Consider the following 19,622-nt stretch of genomic DNA (forward strand, 5'->3'; position numbering starts at 1 on the left):
GAGCGCGTAAAAGTGATGAAGCGCTCTGAGATTAAGTGAGTAAGTGGCAGCTCGGCTCTCCGCTCCCACAGCTCCGGCTATTTACATACTCAAGAGTGGAATTAATGCCCCGCAATCCTCCGGCCCTGGCACAAAGACGCATACAAAGCTTCCTCAAAAGCCCATTAGGGACTTTAGCTGAAAATTAGGAGAAGGGGGGAAAGGATAGAGGACAGAAAAAAGAAGAGGGATGCAGAGAGGTGTCAAGGTTTGTCCATAGGTCTTGAGAGGGGTCCAAGGTGAGAACAGATTTTTCCCCTTACTCTTGAGCCTCTACTCCAAAAGCAGTATTCAACACCTGCTCTCTCTCTTTTCCAAATATGGACAGAAAGGACAACATTTAAGAAGAGAGGTTGTCATTAAGACTTTCAGAAACCTAAGGAGAATTTCTGATTTTGCACAGAGAGATACGTGGCTGAAATTTACTCTTCATGGACTTTAAGATGATCACCAGTTTGTGAAGAAACCCCTCTAAATACTTAACTATTCATTGTGTACCTTAATATTTTGTTAGATGCTTAACTTGGTAGCTCACAGGTGTCAAAACGTCTAATGTACACTGTATTATCAGTTTAGCTTTATGAACATCTGCTTTTTGAAAAAATATACTTGTCTATAAAATATTTTTCATGTCTTTGAGTGGTTTAGTGAATTAAGAAATAGTATTTGGATAGATTTACCCCATTTTGCTAGATGCCTACTTTGGGAGCTCACTGGCATCAAACTGATCTAATCACTTGACCACTGATTTGATAACTTATTATTGTCATTACAATTTAAGCTCTCAAATAATAAAAAAAAACCTTGAATTAACATTTTACTGCACTAATACACAGTCTTACAGTTGTACTGCTCTAATATATGGGGCTGGTCCTCATCATATTATCATGCTTTGGCATGCTGAATGCAGGTGTCACTGGTTGTGGCCACGTGACCATCTTTCTAAATCTTACATATTATGTATTAGGTCTGATTGTTCAGATGAGCTCTTCCATTTTGTTGTAATGCAATTCACTTTAATTATCATTTGTTTCTCTTGCAAACAATGAGGGATTGTTCACAGACTGTATCGTTTCTAGTGCCAACAAAGAGAACAAACATGAGACTCCCCCCACATCTGATGTTCTATTGGAGGGCCTGTTCGTGTCTCCCCGATGCTGACCTTAATTTGGGACAGGCCAGTGCCAGAGGGACCCTGGGTGGTTTGGAAGATCAGGCCTGCATGACTGTCACTGCTGTGCAAGATAACAGTAATCACTACTATATCTATAACTACTGTAATTAAATAAGAAAAACATGTGTCTACTCCTAACAGACAGCCATGTGACTGCTATGATCATTCTCTTCCACTTTCAAAACATCCAACCAAATGACCATCACTTCTATTCTGGGCAAAGCACGCCTACAAAACAAGGACACAAAAGCAAACACATTAAACACTAAACACATTAGAAAAGGTCGAAAAATCAAATGTAATTTGGCACTATTGGTGCCATTCTTGACACAAAATAATGCCTCAGTACAAGGTGTACTGTCTCTGATCATATCTCTACATGTACACGTTCTCATCAACACACTCAGATTATGTCTACTGTTCTAGCACAACAGAACAGTACAGAGTTACTGCCTGAGAAGTGAAACAGGGAACAGATGAGAGTATAAAATACAGTCACTTGTCTTGATCCATGTTTGCAGTTGGAAAGCTTTCAGCAGGCACTTGGCACGCCTTCATTGAACAAATGATCCATTTCTCGGTTTGCATTCAACCGTCTGTAACTTTTATCCATCCTTGGCAATGTTAACAGAATGTTTCTAATATATCTACTCACACTAAGATAAATAGTAATAATAAAAAACAAGTTCCTCGCTTGGAGGTTCTCGACAAAAATAGGGGGAAAATGGTGAAGGTTCTTTAAACTTTAAAAAGGTTCTTTGCACTCACATCTCATTTACAAAAATGGTTCTTTTTTTAAAGAACCTTCCACTGAAAGCTTCTGGAGGGGACCAAAAATGGCTCTTTTATGGCAGTGTTGTCAACCTTTATCCTGGACTATCCCAGCCCTGCTCTGAACACGCCTGATCCAACTAAGCAGCTTCCTTAGTTGAAGTGGGTGTTTTAGAGCAGGCAAACACTAAAACTCCAGGACCAGGGCTGGAAACCTGTGTTCTGTGGCAACATACCAGAGTACCTTTTGAGTACCTTTATTTGTAAGAGTTTTAATGGCATGAACTTCAGCTCTTCATTTAAAATACATTATCAGTGAACAGAAGTCTATCAAAGACTCGTCAGACTCCCCAAGCTAGGCTATAACCTGCTTCAGCCAACTATTGCAAGCTACATTTCTTCTACTTTTGGTTAAAATAGAAAGACTTGAAACACAAATTTTTTTTAGAACAAAAAGAGACAGACACTTCATAGTCTTCTTGTAGACCAACCAAAATATTTCTTTCTGTCTCCCTCTCTCTTTCTATCTCTATATATATCTTGCTATCTTTCTCTCTCTTTCTGTCTTTCACCTTTTCTGTCAGTATCTTTCTACATCTCTCTCTTCATGTCTTTCTCTCTCTCTTTCTCATTGCCTTATCGCAGACCAACCAAAAGATTTCTCTTAGTTTCCTTTTCCCTCTCTCTTTTTCTGTCTCTCTTGCGTTCTTCCTCTCTTTGTCTGTATTGATATCTCTCTCTCTCAGGCCTTGTTCAGACTGCCAGCCCAAATCTGATTTTTGGCACATCCAGATTGATTTTTGATAATCTGGACAGCAAAAAGTGGAATCTGATTTTTTTTGCAAATCGGATCCAAACCACATTTGTACATAGTTTGAAATGCGATTCCAATCAGATTTTTACAGATGCATCTCAGTATGGATGCTCTGGTTGCTCAAATCCGATTTCAAAGTGTCTTTTGTGTCACTCGCAACACGACCAACGACAATGATGTCAAATCCAGAGTGACGGAAGTTCTGGGATTCAAGAAGAAAGCCAAAGATTCAGGCTTATGCCAGAGAATTCTGAAGAATTCTCTCCTGCATCCACGTTTGAAATCCTTGTCACCAGCATAGCTACACAATTACTGACCAATGCATTGTTACCAAGGCAACCCATAGGCTGGTGATTTCTGGACACACAAATCTGATCTGATCACTTGCAAAAAACAGTGCAGATAGTCGTCTCAAAAGTTCTGATTTGAAAATCCAATTTGCCTGCAGTCTGAACACAGCCTCAGTCTCTCTCCCTTTCTCAATCTCTCTCTTTCTTTCTCCAACTTTCTCTCTCATTCTTGATATTCAATTATACACCTTTCCCTTTCTTTCTCCCACTCTTTTTGTCTGTCTCTCTCTCTGTCTCCCGCTCTCTCTCCATCTCTTTCTCTCTCACTCTCTCCCTGTCATGCTCTCTCTCCATCTCTTTCTCTCTCACTCTCTCCCTGTCATGCTCTCTCTCCCTTTCTCTCTCTGTCTCTCTGTTTTCCCCCTTACATGCCTCCACATACTGCACATCTCTAAACTGTCCAAAAATGTGGCATTTCTTTGTGAAGCCTGAAGTTGTGTAGAGTAACAGGTAGGCTAAACTAAACAAGCCTGAAAGATCCACCTTACAGATGCAGATCTATCAGAGAGCCGTGCTGAACCTCTCTCAGAGGCGAGTGTGTGTTCTGCACGCTGGCTTCCTTTGTTAAGTGCTGCTCATGGGAATGCGCTCTCTCGCAGCTCGCTGCAGATTTCAGCACTTCAGACGGCGAGGGAGATGACAGCAGAAAGAGCAAGTGACTAACCCTGCCACTGCCTTCCAATTCATTTTGAAGTCCATACAGGCCGCAGAGGAACATGAACGGGGAGGAGAGAGGGAGAGATATGTACCAAAACAGATGGACAGAGACATGGAGGAGTGATGAACAGGAGAGAGAGAGGGAAAAGGAACTGGATGGCACTTTGGCAGTGCTCGCCTGTTCCCAGGAGGATTACTCAAGCGCTACAGTAGATGCCGCCCAATGCCAGCCTGTCCACAAGCTCTGAATAGGATGAATGGACATGAACACTCACACATATGCACAAAAACATCTTATTTTTTCTACTTTGAAGCTCTCTATTCCGTTTCCATTTATTTATTCCCATTCTTTTTCTCCTTTTGCTTATTCTACCTCTTTAATTTTACGGCTAATCCACGTCTCTCTATCTATGTTCTCTAGGGATGCACAATAATATTTGAATCAGATTGATTGTTTAAAGTAAATAGATCAACGCTTTAATTTGACTGAGAATCCAAGCCAATATCTGATTAAGTATTTATTGTATTCTGAGAGAGCAGAATGTTTAGGACACACTGGGCTCCTGTGCTAGAGTGTATTTTATTCATTTTACTGCATTTGTTACCCTGTACAAATAAATCTTATATTTCTCCATAATGCTAATCCGGATGGATGTAGGCCCAACAGTTATGTTCTACAAAATGCATATGTATTAGCATTGGAAGTGAGCATTATGACGATATTTTATTGCTATTGTGATCAATTTTAGAATAAACAATGATCAACTGCACATTTCATCACAAAGAGGGCATAATTAGTCCTGTTTCATTAGATTTAATGCAGTGCAGTGTGTGAAATGTTAAAGTTTTTAATGGCAGGTTTTAAAAGTGGACTACTGGTCAATTGTGTCTGCGTGTCAAAATATTGTGATGTTTTTAAGTATTGCAATGTTATATTTTTTTAATATCACCCATCACTAATTAACATCAGTATCTACATCTACAGATATGAACATGGAAAAACAAAAAAAAAAAACCCTGAAATCGGCACATTGGATTCCGATAACAGTGCATCTCTAGATCTCTAGTTCTTCATTAAAAATCTGCAGTTTCTCTAATGAGTGGTCCACACTTAAGGCTTTATATGGACTGCTTTGCCAGGTTCAGATGCCCCTAAGTGTTGGGCACTGCCACAATCCATTGCCTGTCCACCCCCTTCCCTCGTTCTTCATCACCCCATCCCAAAACCCCCACAGTTCCCTTCACAAACAGAGCCCCACTGTCTCTCATCTTTTCTCCCTCTCTTTCCCTCCTTTCTCCCGTAAAGACAGACCTAATGGATAGACCACTGTGTTCCCTGCATCTCAAATGCTCTCCTCTCTACACTTCTGCCAGCACACCAGCAGGGTCTTTTGCCTCCACTTCGTGCCGTTTTGTTGCTCGGTGAAAAGGCAAGCCTGTGATGACATCTGATCTCAGTCTGCAGCAATAGGCCAAAAAATCTGCTCTACATAAAATTTTAATTTGATACATCTCATTTTATGACACCAGATCATTCCATCGGCATCAAAAGTATCAAAGCACAGCATCGCTCTTTTGTTTTCGGTTCAGATAAGATCGCTATTTACAATCCTTTTTATCCTTTGTAATCCTGAGCTTAATTTGAGTAAAGCTCTTTTAATGGTGTGGGCATTCATTGTCCAGCAATTGTACATGAATAAGTCACCACAGATCTACATGAAAACACAAGGGAGGTGTCTTCTTTATTGCTGAATGACTCAGAATGTCCTAACACCCTCTCATGAACACACGTCATTCTCTTATCTTAACTACGCCTTATTGTCTCATGTACTGTGTAGCTTTCCCTTTGTCCAAATTGTATACCCCCACGTTCAAAAAGGATCTTAGGGCAATCCCAAGCCACTCTGACTGACATATACTCTAATTAAAGTAACAGACCTCCACTTACGTTAACAAAAAGATGTTTTTTTGGCATGCTCCACTTCCATTAGAGAAAAAAACACCATTGCTCATGGCCCCTCTGTGCATGCATGCATATACATATGCAAACGAGAGAGAAAGAAAAAAAGCTATTTTTTCCAGATTAACAAAATATGCCTATAGTGGAGTTTCATTAGTTCAGCAAGGAGAAGAAATGCATTTGCGCCTCTTACTCAAAAGTCACTGCCGTAGTACTCTACGCTACGCTACATCATCCAAATATATATATACAACGTGCAACGTAATCACAATGTCACTTCATCTATACTGTGCAAGCCTAGATATGAGATGTTTTTTTGTGCTCAATATATATATATATATATATATATATATATATATATATATATATATATATAGAGAGAGAGAGAGAGAGAGAGAGAGAGAGCACAAAAAACATCTCATATCTAGACTTGCACAGTATAGAAGTGACATTGTGATTACGTTGCAACATATTGTGACTGTGATAATGTTAAATATGTTAAAAGCACAATGATGAATCTGTGATGTGATTAAAGACCAGCTGGAATTAAGGTTTGATCTCTTGATTCTCCCCGGCCAACCTCCACCCCCCAATCCCCCCCCCCCAACAGAAACTCGTTTGGATTACCTGTGATTGTTCAGGATGTTCACAACACAAAAAAAATTGTTAGAAATTTGTTAGAGGGTCACTTGCACAATGCAGCCTAATGCGATATCAGTATTGCAAAGACCAGCATTATTTAATAATGATTAACAAACAATATACTGTGCAGCACTATTCGCAGCACACAAACACAGTAGGAAATGCCTGCTTGTTTACAAGCACTGATACACTACGGACAGTGTGATGGGGAAACACATGTGTCCATGCCCAATAATTGTCTTCTACAAGTACACAAGCTCTCTGTGGATTTGGCCATTTATACAAAGCCATAAATAATCCCAACTCATTCTGTGGTGTAAGGAATGTAATGCGTGGCTGTGAGAGGGTCCTCTGGGCACAGGGCAGAATCGATTATCTGCATGGATACTCCCCCTCTTTCAGATTTCATCCATAATCACATATAGCAGGCATTCCATCAGATATGAGCCAGAGGGCAGAATTCACCCCCGGCTCACACCTCCCGCCGGGATTACCGAGAACAAAACAGATCTGGCTCAATTGAGCTATTTAGTTAATAAACTGCCTGCTCTGAAGAGCTGCAGGAAATTGCTTATGTTTGGACATGAATGTGGATTTTCAGTAGGAGAAAAATTTATCCAATGTCTGTCTATCTATCTATCTATCTATCTATCTATCTATCTATACATACATACATACCTAGGCTATCCATATGGCAACATAGATACAATGAACAGACTGAACAATAAAAAACATTTTAACCCAGATCAGCATCGACCAACACACTGCAATTAGTTACTGGACTACACAGACGTTGCTTTCACATATGATGTGCTTTATTCAAACAACACTGCTCTTTCATGATTTACTTTTTTATATAATTATTCAGCTATATCTGTGTATTTAGGCCAAGAGTCAGTTTTGTTTTACCTCAGTGACCACGGCTGAAACGACCCCTCTAAGCTGGACCTGAGCAGGACAGCCTCACAGGTGATAGGAGGTGAAATAACTCTGAGGAGTCTGGCTCTGTCTCAAACGGATCCCTTCTCCCTACATAGTGCGCTACACCGGTCATGTAATATCGGGCAAACGAGTGCACTATATTTCTATTAGGGAGCCGTTTGGGATTCAGCCCTGTAAGCAGACAGTCAGGTGAAATGCAGCCTCGCTCCATGTTTTTAGACCACCTTTACCAAAATCCTGCGGGAGTTTTAGAGGCAGTCGCTCGGCTCCTGCCTGACATACGATTAATATACGACGATCCGTCAAAGGTGTGGTTTACGGCGGCGTTAAGGCTGATTTCTGTCAGTGCTGTGTGTTGTTATTTCAGAGTCTCGTGCTGAGACTCCGTATCGGTCACTGTTCACTTCCTCACAGTTCCATCCTGCCGGTCATTCACAGCCTCAAACACACACACACACACACACACACACACACACACACAGTTTTAGGGACAGGTGCAGCCAAACCACGAGAAGCGACAGGACATCGCTAAAACAGCCATTTGGACCGAACAGTACTGCTCCTCTCAGGTAGTCCAGCGGTCAGGTGTTTCACCGCGGCGCACACAGGCTACTGTACAGAACTTACGCTGAACTCATTTTGGTGATTTTATCATATAAACTCTGCAGATAATCGTTCTTGAGTCGCTCTTTATAGCCTTTCTTTATGATACGCTTGGCTTTGTGGGTAGTGACTGTGACTCAGTATACTAGAAAGCACAAAAATCCCGCCTATCATATGCTAATCATAACAAACGGAACTAAAGGAACCTAAAACTCGCTGCTCTTGAGAAGCTCTAGGCTTTCGGGTGAATTTCACTCTATTCTCAGTGACCGGAGTTGTTCCGTGTGCACACACAATCAGATGCTGAATGCTGATACTGGATGTGATCTGAGACTCACCTAAAAACAAGTTTGTGGATACTGAACGGGTCTCGCTTCACTGGCAGCATCAGAATGTAACGTGCTAACTATACCGTTACTGTGGGTGGGCAGCTAACTGACTGCTGTAAGAGCTCGTGGTTTCTGACCTGTGCTGGTCTGTGTGTACATGTAAACAGAGAGGGAGAGAGAGAGACTCACCTCAGTGAACCTGGGAGGAAACCCGAGGAATCAAGTCAGGTGCTGTTTGGTGTTCGGTGCTGGTTTGGATTCTCGCATCCACTAGAGAGAGAGGGGGGGCAGGGCTGCAGTGTGGAGGCGCCGAGAGCAGACGGGCCCTTCTCTGCCTTTACTGCTGAGGTAAAATCCGCGGAGCTCCGCTCACTCAGCAGTCCCACTACACGGAGTGCTGCTGCACCGAGGAGTCACTCCCTCCTCTACTCCTCTCTCAGTGAAGACCAGCCCTCAGCGCGCGCTCCACATCACTTTTAAAACCCCCCTCTCCCTCTCTCTCTCTCTCTCTCTCTCTCCCTCCACTCACTCCTCTCTTTCCATCTCTCTCTCTCTCTCTCTCTCTCTCTCTGTAGGTCAAGGAAGGGCAGCTCACTGAAGGTTCATTTTCATCACAGTGCAACATTTTAAAGGATTGGTCGTCTGAAAGTATGTAAAATAATTACTTAATTAAATAATTACTTAATTAAGTAATTATACTTAATATATACGCTTAACAAAGAGACAGTTGGTGTAAATTCACACTGACACACAGCAGAATCCTCAGTTTTTGACCCTGTCATATGTGTCTATAGAACATAACTCAATTTGGACTTATGTACTAAAGATGTGAACGCTGTAGGTGTTCATTCAACACTGGAAATTTTGGTACTAAATGAACACTGGGCAACACAAGGAATAAATACACTTAATGAACCGTATTGGAATTTTCTATAAAAATCTGATGAGACTTTAAGAAAAATATCATTCAATTGTGTAGGATGTTTTTACAGGAGTCTAACATGCAGGTTTCTAATCCAATGTCATGACAAGCCATAATTTGAGTTGTGTAAACAGAAGCTGCTGGTCAGCAAAATGTGTTAAAAACATACAAAGACTGCTCAATTTTTAGACTATGCAGTGATAAGCAGTGAATAAATACCTCCTGCTTTATTTGGAAGAAATCAGTTCAGGAAGAAACCAGGAAAAAATTGGGATTACTCTTTTTTCAGACAGAGAAACATGAAAAGAATAAAGGGAAAGCTGAGAATGGCCATTTGCCATCAATAGCAAGAGCAGACAGCCTGCACAACGGCTCTCGCTCTAACATCACAGGGACTGGATTCAATTAGAGATTCTCTCACAAAAAAAGTCAACCATCTTTGCTGGCTTGCTGGCAGATCACAGCAGTGGTGACGGGTAGCGTGGGATGCATGTATATGGAACCATGAAGACAGGCTCAATTTAGACTGCCAGATCTCTCTTTTTTACATATTCTGCAGTATCTGATCTTTTGCTTGAAGTCTAAAGACATACAATCTGATCGTTTCATTCTAACTTACACTACATTTGTAAACTTGATTGAACAATAAGCTCCGTCTAGACTTTCAATTCGGATTTGCCTCACAGGCTGTTATTTAGGATAGCTATATGACTGCAATAGATTTTCAATATCATAATCATTTCATATCGGCAGATAAATGAAGCATTTAGTGTAGTCTGGAAGAAAAGAACACTGAGGAAACATTGAATTTATTTATAGATTTGTATATACTGACGCATATGACAATGTATATGACAATGTATAAATTTAATAGGGAATTACTGTTTATTGCTGCAGGTTTATTTGAACTAAACACCAACTCTTCTAAAATTGTTCTTGAATTTGTAGATTTGTCTCCATTACACCAACCTGAACCAATGTATAAGAGAAGTTGAGTCCTCTGCTGATTACAAACAGTGATGGTATTCACAAAGTGATTAGAGGCTCAATTTTAATTTCCTCAGTTTATGTAGCAGTGTTTCTTTTCATCTGGAGCTCAGTCTTAGAATATAAGAAGAGAAGCATATATTCTGTTTCTCCCCTCAGCTTTTTAGCATATGAAGGGTTAGCGATTTGTTATGGTAAAATGTATATATTCATAGTGGATTTGTGCTTAAAATGTAGCACATTAGGTACAGCTAGGATAGATCTCAGCATGTAGTAGGAAGCTGTGTGAAATCTACTCTTTGCCTTGTGTGCCATACTCTCCTGTATTCTAGGAAGAGTACTGCACCTGACTGCTTCAGCTTCGGCCTGTTAGCCCTCTGTGCAACTGCTAATTTAGATTCTAGCTTAACTAACAGTTATTTAAGATTCTTAGCCTGGCAACGTTAAATATAGGTTGAAGTGTTTACGCAAATCCACTATGTGTAATTCTGCTAATGAAATGGTTCTTGACATGTTGGCTTTCCGAGGTAGTGCCTGCTCATTCTGCAACACTCTGCACTGAGGTGTTCAGCCGAAACCCCTCCTCCAGCTGTTGTGATGCGATTACATTCTATCTCACAATAATTTTGTGCATATTATGTTGTTGAAAAGGTTTGGAGTCTAAGTAATAAAATAAATATGACAATATTGAACATTTTCTTCTTTTCAAAAATGGTTGTTTATGTTGCTGCATGAAAATACCTCCTGATTTTATTTACTCTTTTTTTGTTGCTTTGGTATAAAGCAGAATAGCAGAGGTCTGTAGATGTCGCTTAAAAAAGTGTGATACAAATAAAGGTGAATTCAGTTGATTAAAAGAAAAGATTTGAATTATAGATTACTGTGAACAGTCACATCTAGCAAAGCTTCTCAGTTTGAAATGAAGGCCGGTCACACCTGCTTGGTGACCCGATGAGGCTTAGCATGCTCTCCCTTTGACTTATTGACCAATGTTTTCCTTTCCTATCAGCTCTAACATACAATCCCCCAGCGTGTGTAAGAGAGAGGCAGATTTTTTGAGTTATATACAGTGTCCTGACTATGGTGTAATGAGGTGGGGGGTCATTCCTCTGGTGCTGCCCTTTGAGGGTTAATCTAGAAAGCAGCAGGTTCACTCCAAATGTGTTAAAGCTTAATAAAGCAACGGTGCCCAAGGCCTCTCATGGGAGTAACACCGCAGCTATGGGGGAAGGGCAACAGGCCCAGAGATTGAACCATCACCTTAAGGTTTGGATAACAGTGGAGGAAAAACAACTGCTTGCCTTAATGCTATTGGTCCTTCATTAGGGCCTGGAAAGTGTGCATGCAATTAGTGTAAAGTAGAGCAATTTGTAATTACACATTATGAATGATGCATAGTCCTTACAGGTGTGAGGAATCAAATGCTTGGCAACATGTGCACTGGCTCCGTGCTAAAACTTCTGGGGTTAAACATGTCAGTCATGGGATCTGGAGCGTGGCATTTTGTCTTGGAAATCAGATTCAGCTGTGGTTGCTAGCCTTGCAATCCATAACACTGCTGTCTTGGACTGTAGCAGGCAAATATAGCCCTCTAAATCATGTTGTCAACCAGCTCGCCATTAAGTCCCCATCAGCAAGCTTCTTGTGAACGAGGGCAAAATGACACACACACATAGTGTAGGCATTATACACAGTCCAGTGGAAATGCACATTTTACCTTTGTGTGACAATGAAGTGCAAACAAATTCAGAATACACTATTAGCGCATTAATAAATCGCTGGAAAACTGAGCATACTCCCTTTGACTGGTGTGTAGAAATCATAACAACTGAAGGGAATTTTATTACTGGTTATGTATTAATCATAACAACTTACATATGCTACATTTTTGTTTAAAACATCAACCTCCATGGACTGAGACTTAGGAGGAAAATTAGGCCTTTCCTTGAGTGCCTTAAGTCACCCATTGCCACGTGATTGCATAATGAAAGGAAGCGAGCACAAGACTAGCTGGAAGGTAGAAAAATGCTAATGAGGTTTCCCTGGAAACGGCAGACTGGTGAGTAGAGACCCTCCCCCCCGTCATAGTGTCACCATAAAGCTTTCTATCCATTTGGTTCATTTCTAGTTTAACTGACTGATTTGATTGTGAAAGAGTTCGTAGTTAATATGAACATTGCATACATTCTTTGAAGCAGCTTATAGTGTCCTTTCCTTTATCTGTTGACATATGCATGTATGCTGTTTGTGACTTTGTTGGGTTAGCAAGCTCTCATAAGAGGATCAGCCAAGCAGCTAGGTGAAGAGGATGGCTCTTGTTTGGCTCAAGGGAATCCTATAGTCCTTATGCTTCCTATTCTCAGTGCACTTGCTCTCATCGACGACAAGGTCAACTGCTAGCTCTCAACCAATCAAGCGTTTGAGAAGTTAGCTTCTGTCCTATCACTGATGAAGCCCTGTGAGCTAAAGGAGCATGAGAAGAAGCTGTGTTCCAACCAACTGGAAAAGCTCTTTTTCACTTCCTGTGGGAAGTTTAACAATTCTGTAGAATTTCTAGTAAAATAAAGAGGCACCACAACAAGAGCCCTTTCATAAACGTGGCCCTCGCTGGGGGACGAGGGCTCCCAAGTGAAATTACCTCCAACAGCACATCTTTCGCACAAGTCTTTTAGTGTAGACGGATGGGAAAATCTCTCAAACCGAATGCCCATGAGGACTTTGTCTGCATATTAAATAGAGCATGGACATGTTCGAACAAATGCTAGATGCTGAGAATCATACGTCACTGTGCGTGTTCTGTATGTGGGGGGAAGGGTGTGTGCCCCAGCGAAGTGAAGTGACAAAGGGCCCCATCCCTAGCACATATACATACACAGCATTATCCCATAGTGAGAGCTTTTCATCTCTGTGTGCATCTTTCCTGGGAGGGTTCACTGCAAATGAAGCTAATCCTTCACCACCTGAGGTTGAGGTGTGTGTGTTTGTTGTGAGTTCCTTTCTGTGGGTCTCATTTATGTAATTATAGATCAGTTGCTTGAAATTGGTAGGCTGTTCCCTGACAAGTCATTTCTGTTCACAGTCAATACCGCAAGAGGTGCACTTGGTGATCAGGGGCATGGCATAATTCACCTGTAGTAGCTGCTCAGCTCTACAGGCAGCAACGATGTCTTGATGTGGAAAACCCCAATCAATATCTAATAACATGAATGGTTTGTCACTGGATAAAGATAGAAAGAAGAGTTGTTTGTTTGAATTTGTTCCAGTAGATTTTTTCAATTTTGTCAAAATGTTTATAATAGCATTCAATGTAAGACGTAAGTCTACGCTCGTTATTAATGAAAAATGTATATATATTTTTTCCATGTTGCTGTTTCTGGCCCTGAAGTGTAGTAGTAGAGTACAGACATCCCTCTGCCCATTAAGTGAACAGTGCCAGATTTGTCTGATATTAATGTGTGTCATTTCTGCCATCTAGTGGCAGTTTTTTAGAAATGCAGCTCCCAGGTCAAAATGCTTCAAAGATCTCAGCTATAGGCAATTTAATGAAACTAAATACAGTATTGTGACTCCAGTGTTGGAATAGTTACTCACAAAAGTAATCCATTGCAAATAATACTTATTACCTCTCTCAAACTATACTGGGATTCCATTACTTATTCCATCATTCTCTGAAACCCATACACCTTTCTACCTACTGGATAGTACAAAAAATCCCAGTAGTTCTTTCAGTATTTTAGTTAGAAAGAATAGCCCATCACAGTCAACGTCATTTTAAAGGCACACCACAATCCCTACCTTTACTCCGAACAAGACACAGCCAGTTACCTATGACAAATTATGATGCTGGTGCTAATTGAAAGCCTAGGAACTGGCCAGTAGAAACCATTAAAAATCAGCTGCCTTATAGTAAAATCTTGATGAATAAACTGTAACAAAATATGTTACTCTACTTCGTTGTATGAAACACTAATTACATTACAGGAATGTGTTGCTTTTTACCCCTGACAATGTGTAGCTCCAACACCACAGCTTCCTTTATATCATAATGTGTAAAAGATATGACGGCCTCTCGACGAACCCAAGAACATTCTTTAGAACACAACCACAACTTTGTTTTATTTAATAGAAGCTCACAGTAATTTTATACAATATATACATCCTTTCAGTCATGTTTACAATTGTAGAATAATACATTACAATATATGTACATTACAAACATTCAGAAGACCAAATATCACTGACATCAGATATCACAGGACATTTGGCTTTCTGGTCAATTCTACAGCACCGATTACCTGAGGACCCACACATTGTTAAAGGGAAGGGTCAGTGTTGGTAGAAGTTTCCCTTTGATGCTATTCTAAGATCAGTTTTGTGGTCTCTTTATTACATATTGAAGCCAAAGATATAGCTGGGAGAAGCTGGTCCTAGCTCAGCATAGAGTAAGTTCTACCTGGATTAGGGTTCATGCCCTTTCTAACTAATGCTGTCTTCTCATGGCAGCGCACTGCATAGTCCAGTGTTAGTTCAGCCTGTAAGCTACATATAAAAGGATTATGAGGGCGAAAAGGATAAGTGAGGTATGGCCTGGGTTGGGAGTGAAAGAGGAACCAGAATGCACAAACATCTTACTATTTCATGTTCCCCTCTAAAAAGTCGATGAAGTTAGCAATGTGCGTGTATACAGTATAAAGTTCTGGGTTGCAGTCTAGCGAGTCATACCCGAAACTGACCAATCCCAGAAGCTTCCACTCCTGTGCGGGATTTGCTAAGAGTGTGGAAGCGGGGTCAGGGGAGGAAGTGGGCGGGAGGATAAGGACTCCTCCTGTCTCAGCTGGGCAGATGTTGGAAGGACTGGCACCGGGACCCTGGCGTCCACAAAGCATGTTCTCCGACACACTGATCGGAACGCCGTAATGTTCATACTGCTGTTCACAGTGAACCACGTCACCTAGCATGACTGTGCCAACACGGGCCCGCTCGCTCTCGCCAGCCCTGGGGTCAGGGGTCAGGGACCAGCCCGTCACCATGCCCCGCATGGGAAGAGAGTCGTCTGCAGCATCCTGGGCATTTGGGAGGCAGATGGGTAGCGCATAATCCCCGATACGAGCTTTGTCCAGCAGCTTTAGTATAGCTAGGTCGGAGTCCAGTACCAGGGGGTCATAGTTAGGATGCACGGTGATGGAGGATATCTGGTCAGTCAGAGATGAGATAAAAGAGTTAGAAAGGGAAAAAAGTCAGATCAAAGAGCTGTAAAATACAATCAACCAATATTTAAAATCCTTAATCCTGTCCTAAAAGTGATCTATCAGCCAAAATGGAGAAAAGTCCAATTCATGTTGTTCAGTTTACAAGTTCCATCATGGCTGCTGCTACTCTTTTATCTATGCAACATACTTCAGTCCATTTTAATAAATAAAAGAATGTCATTCAGCATCAGCAACTACTTTTTACAGTGTGAGTTTACCTAGCCACTCAGTGTTGTTTGAGGTAAGTGTGTGATGATTTAGGCTTGCAGTTTGCACAGTGTGTATAAGCTTTCACTTGTAGCTCCAGTACAAAACTAAAAAACAAACATAAGACTCTACACTTGTCTTGGATGATTTACTGCATTTGGGGTAAGGGGGAAAATACATTTGGGCAAACTATTGGCTTAAAAATACTTCATTAAAGAATAAATGACATCATTAGGAAACCTGTTTCAAATAGATTTTCTCAGTGGATGTCACAAAAATTTCTTAATAGCGAATAACTGAAACACTGATACTCGGTACTAAAACTTGAAGCTCGGTTCTTTGGCTTCGTTTACTAAACCTGAAGTACAGAACCTGGGTGTGATCTTAGACTCTGAGCTCTGTTTTATCCTGCATGTAAATGCAGTCACAAAAGTAGATTTTTTCATCATTTGAGAAATATCGCTAAAGTTCGGCCTTTTCTATCTATCGGCCTTCTATTTGTTAATGCATTTGTTATGAGCAGATTACTCTAATTCTATTCTTACTGGGCTTCCTAAGAAAACAATGCATTCTCTACAACTCATACAAAATGCAATAAAAACAAAACAGAGAGAACATATCACTCCTGTTATGAAAGAACTGACTACTTGTATCTTTTCAGGATAATTTTAAAAAGTCTGCTTCTAGTTTTTAATGCTCTAAATCAGGGGTGTCAAACTTAACTACTAAAAGGGCCATATTAAAAAATATCAACAAATCCGTGAGCCAGAGAATGCCTGTGTTTTTATTTCATTTTTAAATAACATCCTACTATAACCTGAACTGGCCATTGTTTATTTAAATATGGCAAAACATCAACAGCAAAACAGAGGCACTTGTAGCAGACCTTAGGAAATCCCATGAAAATGTAAATATTAAATATTAAATGTAAAAAAATGTCCCCAGGAGGTATTTGTTTGAACTAGGCACCTGTCATCTTTTCTTTGCTGCAAGTTCATTCATTCTTGGGATCAGTTTCTGAACCGCTGACTGTTTATAGTGTTTTTGATGGTTGAACTGCAGCTGAAATGCAGCTAGTCCCGTGGCCCTGGCCCACGGGCCTTATGTTTGACATGTGTGCTCTAAATGACCTAGCACCTGCTTACATCACAGAACGTCTGTCTGTCTATGTTCCAACATGTGATCTTAGATCTGCAGATACCAGCCTTCCTCAAATACCTTCTGTAAAATATGGAAAAACGCCCAGAGGCATGTTTCAGTTATTATGCTTCTAAACTGTGGAACTCAATTTCATCTTTTACAAGACAGTCAAGCTCAGTTCACATGTTTAAGAAACATTTGAGAATGTGTCTCTTTAACTCAGCGTTCAATTAGAATTCTGTGTTTCTTTGGTATTTATCTTTAACTTGATCTGTCATCGCTTGATTATTACTGCAAAACATTATCACCTGTCTGTAAAGCACTCTGAGTTGCCACCAGTATGAAAAGTGCTCTATAAATAAAGATATTATTATGATTATGATGATGATTATTATTATTACATATTTCTAATTGTCTGATAAAAGAAATGCCTCGATCACTTATAACACAGAATGCCCATTGACTGGCACTCGTCCCAATTCCCTAATGCCTTCCTCACCCTGAGTCGCTGAAGGCCCTTGGTCTCTCGCAGGTCACTGCGGTACTGCTTTCCCAGCACCACACGGACCTTGGCAACGTCTAGTGGGTAGAGTTTCCCCAGCTCGGTCACACAATGGGCAGCCACCACCACGCTGCGCTGGTTTATCAGCGCTCCACTACATACCAGCTGCCAGTTCTCTGCAGCCATGTCTCCTACATCATCCAGCAGTGCTGAGCCTTTCCCCAGTTTTTCGGCCATGGTGGCAGCCTTTCCCAGCTTTCCCCCTCCATTCTGCCCAGACAGGCGGTAGATGGCAGCCAGCCATGGCCAGTGAGAGTCCACCGGATGCTGTGGGTCAAAGTTTGGCAACTTGCCACACACTTGCATACAGAGACAGAAAGGGAGCCAAAGAAAAAGAAAAAGGCATATGGTGAGAACAAGAGAAAGGAGCAAAAATAATGCAAAAGCACTACAGCAAATGAGCTAGCTTGCTCCATGCCTGTCTCTAAGGTGGAGTGCCTCTGTGCTTGGCTTCTCTTGTGCTTTCCCATAGGTGTGGGCTACACTGAATGGAATTTGATAAATGGATGTATATTGTACTTTCATTCAACATAACATTCTCACTGGAATACAACATCCCACCCTGCTTCCATACTGAATTATTTTCATTTTTCATTCAGTTACAAAAGCTTTCTTTATTGGTATGTGCAGGATCGTTTACCTGTGCTTGGCCATTTAGCATACGTTCAGTTCGTTACACAATTGCAAATCATATCTGGCGCCCTCACCTGGTGAGCAGGAGACATGACGACCGCTCCACTTGCCAGTCTTGAGGCAGGTTCTGCGGGTGCTTCCAGTGTGGTGGTAGTATGGTGATGTACACTCGTATTCGATGTGTGTATAGAGGTGATGGAAACCCTGGGGGAGTGGAGCTAGAGTTGGGGGCCCTTTTGTGGGACTCACAGGGATGGAGAACTTCGTCAAGCCAGAGGAGGAATAGAACTTATGAACTGGAGTTTTCCTGAAAAAAAAGGAACATATGTGAATAATAAAGCAGCACACTCCAACTGTAATCCTGAATCGTCACAGTACTACAGAGGTTAATGTTTTCCCTGCTGTAACTCACCTTATAATGCTCATGAAACATTTGATAATGAGCTGAAAATTGAGAATGTGTTATAGCAGGAAATGTAGTAAACACTCCTGGACTGGAGAGCACTGGACTGAAATGAATTTCCACATGTGAATTGCTCATATAGCATGCCATGCTTCTGATAGTCTTGGACAGATATTTTTACAAGGTGGTGCGGTATTGTGATTTTTCCATTGCTTCTTTTGGGCACTAATGGTTTGTTTTGTTCAAAGATCAGTCTGTAGCAATGGGTTTAATGTATAACGTAGTGATAATTAAATAACTCTTAGAGGTCATGTTATCACCTGCAATAACAAAAGCATGTTGTTATTTGATATTAAAATTTCCCACTCATAGTACATTGAAAGAAACATGTCATTCTAAACTTTCATGCAGTGACACATTTGTGTTTGTAAGCAGAAAAGGAGATATTTTAATAGGAGTTGAATTTGATAAAAATGTAGTCTACTTTTTGTGGAAAGAAGAAAATGCCTTGTTTTTGTCATTTGTTGACCTTGAAACAAACAGATAAAAGTAAAAAGTACAGACTTTAACTTGTTAATTTATCATGTTATTGTGTAACTACATAAATAATACTGCAAAACCACAGTCATGCCTTCTAAGAGTTCATTTTTGTCTTTCAGCATAATCGCTGCATCTATTCGACATTAAAACTGTCCAGGGATTAAGTGTATGTACCTGAATGGGACTTGTGGGGGCAGAACCTTCTGCCTCACCAGCACTGAGACCTTGGGCTCCCGACATGCTGCACATAAAAATACAAAAGCACTTGTGTTATATAATCCTATCTACCTCCACTTGAATGGCACACATGTACAAAGAACGCTCTAAATTTACATAAACATTAGACAGACAGTGGATCCATTTGACTTCTCTGTTATCTTTTCCAAATCTAAGTAGGCTAGGTTTCTTTCTGGCAGGAGGCTATTGAGGAAGCTCATACCCCTCACACAGAATGGCTGTGTTCCACTCCAGGTGCCGTTAGGCTGGCATGTCCTGCGGGTGTTGCCACTCAAAGCATATGAGTGATTGCAGGAAAACTCCACAGTCTCTGGATCTAGACCCGCCACATAGTCATAAGAGCCATGGTATAGCCGTGGTGGTGGAGGACACTTTCTCCCTTCAGCCTCTGAAAGAAAGAAGCAAAAGAAAGATAATATTTAGGAGTGGACCTTCAGTGGTATACACGTGTGTTGAACAGT

The 19,622-nt window shown here is 40.9% G+C and overlaps 2 protein-coding genes across 2 annotated transcripts in view; both read right to left on the reverse strand.

Annotated features, from left to right (window-relative positions):
* slc1a2b (solute carrier family 1 member 2b) overlaps positions 1-8,755 on the reverse strand; it is a 36,265-nt gene extending 27,510 nt beyond the window's left edge. Inside the window, exon 1 of the mRNA XM_036575922.1 lies at positions 8,471-8,755. The gene's annotated coding sequence lies outside the window, so the exon portion shown is untranslated. The remainder of the gene's footprint in view (positions 1-8,470) is intronic.
* Positions 8,756-14,295: 5,540 nt separating this feature from the next.
* Positions 14,296-19,622, reverse strand: part of pamr1 (peptidase domain containing associated with muscle regeneration 1) — a 32,534-nt gene continuing 27,207 nt past the window's right edge. Inside the window, exons 10-14 of the mRNA XM_036575925.1 lie at positions 19,364-19,549; positions 19,099-19,165; positions 18,056-18,288; positions 17,286-17,647; positions 14,296-15,382 (exon numbers count right to left, since the gene is read on the reverse strand). Of these exons, the coding sequence (XP_036431818.1) occupies positions 14,822-15,382; positions 17,286-17,647; positions 18,056-18,288; positions 19,099-19,165; positions 19,364-19,549 (1,409 nt within the window). The 3' untranslated portion in view covers positions 14,296-14,821. The remainder of the gene's footprint in view (positions 15,383-17,285; positions 17,648-18,055; positions 18,289-19,098; positions 19,166-19,363; positions 19,550-19,622) is intronic.

The sequence above is a fragment of the Colossoma macropomum genome, unplaced genomic scaffold (assembly GCF_904425465.1).
Source record: "Colossoma macropomum unplaced genomic scaffold, Colossoma_macropomum, whole genome shotgun sequence".
Classification (NCBI taxonomy): Eukaryota; Metazoa; Chordata; class Actinopteri; order Characiformes; family Serrasalmidae; genus Colossoma; species Colossoma macropomum.